Raw genomic sequence first — 3393 nt, 5'->3', positions numbered from 1 at the left:
CGGCTAGCTTCGGCCCCAGGACCCCTTCGGTTCAGTAGAACCGAAGGGCTGCTGAACGGGCTATTCACTATAGCCGTACAGCTCCCGAACTTGGTCGAGCGGCTCAGTCGAGCCGAAGGCACATGCCTCGGCTGAGCCCCGCTGAAAGCCGAAGCTGGCCGGCCGTTGGCCGGCCGACAGCCTGCTTCTGACAGCTGGGCGGAGCCAGCCGCGATCTTACGGCTGGCTCCGGCCACTTGCAGAGAGATCAGCCTCCTGGGTTACCAGCTAACCAGGGACACTGATCTCCAGACAGCCTAACTCTCCCGGGCGCTCCGGGAGTCTCCCGCTCCCGGCCGCCCAGGAGAGAAACCCTGCTTTTTCTTTTTTTTTTCTGACACGGAGCCATGTCAGAATAGAAAAAAAAAATCACCCTAGGAATGCATTGCTAGATTCCTATTGGCTATTTCAATTTGCAATAGCCAATAGCTATTGTACCTAGCTATTGTACCCGCCCTCTGCTGCAGTTCTCCATCAGGTCCCCACTAGTGATTGACAGCAGCAGAGGGCGGGTACAATAGCTAGTTTGCTATTGGCTATTGTAAATTGAAATATCCAATAGGAAGCTAGCAATGCATTCCTATGGTGAAAGTTTATTTTTCTTTTTTTTTGACGGCAGCAGAACCGCCGGCCAATAGAAAACAGTTGGGTGGAGCTAGCTGTCACTGCTAGCTCTGCACAATCGTTTTCTATTTATTTTTTTCTACATTTTTAACTATTTTTCTGTTCTGCTCGGTCCCACAGAGCTCCCACTGCTCGGTCCCACAGTATTCACTCACTGCTGTTCGGCATCTGTAAGAATAGACCGAATAGCAGCGGGTAGCCTGTCGGAGGTTCGGCTTAGCCGATCCAGATGTTGGACCGGCTGAGTCGAACTCCTTCTGCACTTCAAGTCGGACGAACATGCTGAGCATGTTCGGCTGACCCGAAGCCACACGATGTAGGCTGATTTAAGCCGATATACGGCTGAAATCAGTCGTACCAGCCTGAAGTGAATAGCCGAACAGCGTTCGTGTCACGTCTGCAGTTTTTACAATAGTGGATCTCAACTGCGGAGTAATAGGATCAATCAGATACGAATCTCAGGCGTCACTCACAATCTCAACGGTGAGTTTGAGATTCTACCATCACGTGATCAAAGGAAAAACAACACAACTCAACACAGTACTATTGCTTCATAGACTGTGGGTTGGTAGTTGAAACACTAGAATGCAGTGGCTGCGGCAGGGTTAAGAGCGGATACTCAGTAAGTCTAATACACAGTTCATATCAGCCTGCAGGCAGGCAGAGGAGAGGTGCTCTCTCACAGATAGGGTACTTGCGATTGGCAGTAGCTGAGTGATGGCTGAGACTCCCAGGTGACTCCAGTAGCAGAACTGAGCAGGTCCGTCTTCCAGATGGCAGCAGGGGGATGAGAAGGGTCCGGTTGGTGACAGTCCCATACACAGGTTCGTGAGGCAGCAGGCGTTCAGACAACAATCACAGAACGCCATGCTGCCTCATCAGTGCCCTTAAATAGGGCCAAGAAGTGAGGAGGGATCGCTGATTGGTCCGGACCACTTCCGCGTTCCACCGTGGAACGCAGCCGCCGCGTCACAACCCGGAGTTCGTGCGTCTTCCGCGTTCCACGGTGGGACGCAGAGGAGCGCGGCAGACAAACAAGAGGCCGCCCCGTCGGTGGCATTACAGTTCGTCTCACTTCGCTTTAGGTCGGTCATTCACTTGGCTGCCTACGGCAGCTTAGTGAATAGACCCCTATGTGTCTCCAGTTATGAATGAACAGGAAGTACTTTACATCAATTCCTGTTCATTCATGAGCTCATTCATTCATGAGTTCATTAATTCATGAGTTCATTCATTCATGAGTTTCTGAATGGGTAGCTCAGTACAGACGATTCTATCCATTCATGACTGGTTGATAGTAAATATTATTCAGTACTGAGTGCTTTCCATTCATTCAGTGCAGAGGCTGTAGAAAAAGAGATTGAGTAAACTGTGTCCTCAATTTATTTTTCTATTTCAAAAGGGAAATGTCAGGGGTCTGTTTCGAAAAATAATTCAAAAAAACACCCCCCCCCCCCACACACGCACGCACACACACACACACATAATATACACGTGCAACAGTGTGCACCATGTACATTGCTTTAGTAAATAGTATGCACTATTTAATAAAAAAGGGTCTGCATGACACTTTATTTTTATAGACTCTATTTTAGTTTGACTTTTATTGTTTAACCACTAGTTTGCCTACTGTTGTTTTATTTAATAAGAATGCTTATATTGTGCCTACAAGTTTAATACCTTTGAATAAAAGTTTTGTTTTTGTCATAGTTTTTTAACTGTTTCTTTGGGGCTTAACAAAATGAGAGGCTTTAAATGGTTCGGGTATTGGAGAAATGGGTTTGGCCACTGAGGGGTGTGGTTACTGCAGGGTGTGGTCACTGAGAGGCACTGTGAAGCTTTCTCACACAGGGAGCTTAAAGCTGACCCTGCTCATACGCATTAGAAATAAAACGTGATGTACCTGCTTCCTCTTTAGTTGTGCTGAACAACAGTTGTACCTTACCCTGGCTTTCTCCTAAAGAACGTTGACAAATCTGGAGACTGAAAACAGTTCTTTCTCTGTCTGCCAATGTGGCCCATGGTGGTAAGGTTTTATGTGACAAGTATCACCAATCAAGTGCTTAATGTTTAATGCAGTTTGCAACCAGAGAGAGAATCTATAAACTGGAGTATGCAATGTTATAATCAAAATATGTACAGCTAGTATGTAATAAACATAAAAGTCATAATGATTTTGTTTTACATTACAATAAAAAAAGAAGCAAATTTCATGCTCACTACAAATACACCAATGGTGTCTTAACAGATTGTTTGATTTTCTTCCACATTTGTGTGTTTTACAGTCCAGAGAAGCTTTGTGGCAGCAGTGTGCCATTCAGATCACTCATGCCATACAGTATGTGGTGGAGTTTGCAAAGCGAATAACAGGCTTTATGGAGCTGTGCCAGAATGATCAAATATTGTTACTTAAGTCAGGTAAGCAACAAAAAAAATGTATATTCTTTTTTCACAGTATTTTCATAGAACTTACAGATTTTTTACATCATTGCTAAAAGGATAACAGGTTAGCTTCCCACAAAGTAATATGTCAATAGATTTACTATTGTGCTTTGGAATCAAACATTGGGAACTGAGATAATGGGAACTGTGTCCCTCCTGTAACCCATTCACACTGGACCCTGCCCTTCATTCTTCACTTCAAGTGGCCAGGCCATTTTTATTATTTTATATTTTTTTGTAGTTTTTCACTGTTTTTCACCAGCAGCTTTGAAAGTTTGTAATAGATTC

At 44.9% G+C, this 3393-nt stretch overlaps 1 protein-coding gene across 1 annotated transcript in view; it reads left to right on the top strand.

Annotated features, from left to right (window-relative positions):
- Positions 1 to 3393, top strand: part of RORB (RAR related orphan receptor B) — a 128392-nt gene that overhangs the window by 112195 nt on the left and 12804 nt on the right. The window contains exon 7 of the mRNA XM_018566523.1: positions 2949 to 3081. Within this exon, the coding sequence (XP_018422025.1) occupies positions 2949 to 3081 (133 nt within the window). The remainder of the gene's footprint in view (positions 1 to 2948; positions 3082 to 3393) is intronic.

The sequence above is a fragment of the Nanorana parkeri genome, unplaced genomic scaffold, assembly GCF_000935625.1.
Source record: "Nanorana parkeri isolate BGI_ZX_2015 unplaced genomic scaffold, ASM93562v1 scaffold957, whole genome shotgun sequence".
NCBI classification, from domain to species: Eukaryota; Metazoa; Chordata; class Amphibia; order Anura; family Dicroglossidae; genus Nanorana; species Nanorana parkeri.
This window is presented reverse-complemented; position numbering and strand designations above follow the sequence as displayed.